The sequence below is a fragment of the Verticillium alfalfae genome, genomic scaffold, assembly GCF_000150825.1.
Source record: "Verticillium alfalfae VaMs.102 supercont1.2 genomic scaffold, whole genome shotgun sequence".
NCBI classification, from domain to species: Eukaryota; Fungi; Ascomycota; class Sordariomycetes; order Glomerellales; family Plectosphaerellaceae; genus Verticillium; species Verticillium alfalfae.
In genome coordinates this window covers 2,018,367-2,021,596 of record NW_003315037.1, presented here as the reverse complement: position 1 = coordinate 2,021,596, position 3,230 = coordinate 2,018,367, and the positions used below count along the sequence as shown (strand labels likewise).

Here is a 3,230-nt window from a genome sequence, read left to right as displayed (position 1 = left end):
CTCTCCCCCCCTACAGACACAGACACGCGACCGGCGAATTCTTGGGAGCCCTAGCCCGGATCGTCGTCGTCCCATCTGGCTCGCCTGGGTACCTCGTCTTGTTACTGGTGGTCGCGTCGGACGATCGCCACTGTCCCGCTGGCGACGAAACCCAGTTCCATGACCCATCCAAGCAGGACAGCCAGCCAGCTAGACTGTCAGCTAGGCAGCTAGACAGTCAGACAGCACCATGGCGTGGAAAAGGAGGCAGGTCCCGGCGCCGGCATTGGTCAACCCTGCAACAGGCCTAGTGCCGCTGCCACGAGCTCGCTCCCCCCTCCCGCCCAACCCAACCACTCGATCGTTCTGCGAATCGCAACCATCCATCGACCTGCTGCCGCGCGCGCTGCTCTCCGTGACAAGCAACTTCCTGGCACCTGGCTGATCACTTCATTCTACCCAGGCACTGCATATTGCCCTCCCATTACTTTTCGCGCGCGACTCCGCCCCAGATCTTCCTGCCTACCTACCTGTCTTCGTGCCCTCAGCACTGCCTTGGCTTTTCACGCAGCCCAAGCTTCACTCGAAACAGCACCCACCCTGCGACGGCGCCGCTGCCGCCAAACCCCTTACTGCGACCAACCCACGCATAATCGCAATCCGCCCTGCGGCTCTCTGCTACTTACCCCCTTTTCGCCTTCACCGTTGCGACGTCCTGTCGACCTCCACCCCCTCGATTGCCTAAATAGCCCGCTGCCGCTTCCCTGCCGCGCATCATTTCAGTTCCTATCCTCACTGTTGCAGCAGGTGCACCAGGTCGACGGACATTGACCCGTCGTTCTCATCTGCTTGCGACCCGGTCTGGGATACACACGCGCCCTCGTTCGACCCTACCCACGCATCTGCCGACACGGCGTCATCCGTCATCCGTCATCCTGCGACCGGTCGAACCCCACCAACCGACCCAAGCCTGTTCGCTCAGCGAGCCACGACAGCTGCCACCGGACTCAGCCGGTTCGTCATAAGTCAAGCCCAGTCCCGCCCCAGTGGTTCGTCAATTGACGTTGCGCTTCCACCCTTCTGTCTCTCGCTTGCCCGCCAAGCTCCACCGTCTCATCGCGACTACTCAGTCTGAAACTGTCCTTTCATGCCATCTCGGCCAGCTGCACTTTTAGCAAAGAATGAGCCAGCCGCCCGTCCGTCGCTCCAGCCTAGGCATGTTGCTCCGACGCAGTAAATCCGGTGACCTGGGGAAGGGCGGTAAGAAAGCCCAAGCCCTGAGGGAGCAGGAACTCGAACGCCAGCGCCAGCAGGCCGCCATCTCCAGGAATCCCCCCAAGCTGCCCGACTTCTACAACGCCCACGACCAGCTTCCTCTCTCCAACTCCATCCCCTCCGACCTGCGCACCGACGCCGGCTCTGTCTACTCTGACGATCACCGCGGTGGCGGCATGTACACCACCTCTCGTCCCTCTATGGAGCCCGCCTACAGCGTCGGCAGCGCTCCCCCCGTCCCCCCCATCCCCAGCAACGCCTACGACCCCTATGCTCGCACCGAGAGCATGACCCATCGTGGCCGCTACAGCTATGCCAGCAGTGCTATCAGCACCATCAACAGCCCTAGGCGGGTCAGGAGACGCAAGGATCCCACTCCCTTCAAGTAAGTGAACGATGCCCCGCCCGCTTCCCATCTCTTCCCTTCCCGGCCCACCGATCTGCCATGTTCACCATGCTTTGCCGTGTCTCACCCCGCTCACATTGCTTTCCCTCGGCAGCATCCTCATCATCGGCACACGTGGCGCCGGCAAGACCTCCTTCCTCGAGTTTCTGAAGACCAGTCTAGCCCTCCCTCCGAAGAAACGATCCCGCCGCGGCGAGATCGAGGAAGAAGCACCTCGAGTGGCTGCGTCTGGCAACTTTATCCCCCATTATCTCGAGACTGAAATCGAAGGCGAGCGTGTCGGCCTTACACTTTGGGACTCGGAGGGTCTGGAAAAGAATGTTGTCGATCTCCAGCTCCGCGAGATGTCGGCGTTCTTGGAAAGCCGGTTCGAGGAAACCTTTGCCGAGGAGATGAAGGTTGTGCGATCGCCTGGCGTTCAGGATACCCACATTCACGCTGCCTTTATGGTTCTTGACCCTGCTCGGCTTGACCGCAACCTGGCGTCCGCCAAGGCCACCTCAGCCAATGGTCACGGCGGCAAGCCGCTTTCTCAACCGCGTGTCCGGCGGCCTCGACGAGGATCTCGATCTCCAAGTCCTACGTACCCTGCAGGGCAAGACGACGGTCATTCCCGTTGTCTCCAAAGCCGACACCATCACGACGAAGCATATGCAAGTTCTGAAGAAGGCTGTCTGGGAAAGCCTGAAGAAAGCTAACCTGGACCCCCTGGAGGCTCTCGGCATGGGCGACGACGATGACGACTCTTCGGACCGTATCGAAGAGGCCGACGAGGACGCGCTCGAGGATGATTCCGACCAGTCTCCCGAAGACGATGATCTGCCAATCCAAGGCGGTGACGAGTTGGTCCGGTCCGTGCCATCTTCGCCATCGGCCAAGAGACTGTCCGGCCAATCCATCCGCCGCCACAAAGCCAAGGAGGAGGAGAAGCAAGAGAAGGACGAAACTCCGTTCCTGCCTCTTTCCATCATCAGCCCAGATCTGTATGAGCCTGAAATTGCCGGACGGCAGTTTCCGTGGGGGTTTGCCGACCCTTATGACGAGCAGCACTGCGACTTTAACAAGCTCAAAGAAGCCGTCTTCACCGAATGGCGGGCGGAGCTTCGCGAGGCCAGCCGCGAGCAGTGGTATGAGGGCTGGAGGACATCCCGCCTCAAGAGCAGGGACCCGGCGAACCGCCGACGATAGAGCCCTCATGCCCTCTGGACAATAATGGACAACCAGCAATCAGCGGTTAATTGGATCACGAACGCCCTCTCTTGTTTCTCCTTGTTTTTACTTTCTCTCTCCAGAAGGGCTGGCGCTTTTCATGGCCGTACCTTGGCCTTTTCCTGACGATGGCTTATGATTTCCTCGGCATTTGCAAGAAGAACCCCACCGTCGATACCACAAACAGACCTACTCGGAGTCTGCTCCATCCTTTTTCCTTGGTCTCTTTTCCCCTTTCTCCTGCAGTTGCCACCGCTTTCTTTCACCTGGGTGCCTGGCAACATGTAGCATACCCCTTTTTACCTATCTCATGCGTTACACTTCTTTTCGCCATACATACTTTGATGAACTTTGCAAAACT

At 59.3% G+C, this 3,230-nt stretch overlaps 1 protein-coding gene across 1 annotated transcript; it reads left to right on the top strand.

Annotated features, from left to right (window-relative positions):
• Positions 1-1,160: 1,160 nt before the first annotated feature.
• Positions 1,161-2,848, top strand: VDBG_02089 (Sep4b; the record flags this gene model as incomplete). The annotated part of the gene is made up of 3 exons (XM_003007855.1): positions 1,161-1,639; positions 1,755-2,109; positions 2,165-2,848. 3 exons carry the CDS (start codon positions 1,161-1,163, stop codon positions 2,846-2,848), a joined length of 1,518 nt encoding a protein of 505 aa, XP_003007901.1.
• Positions 2,849-3,230: the final 382 nt, after the last annotated feature.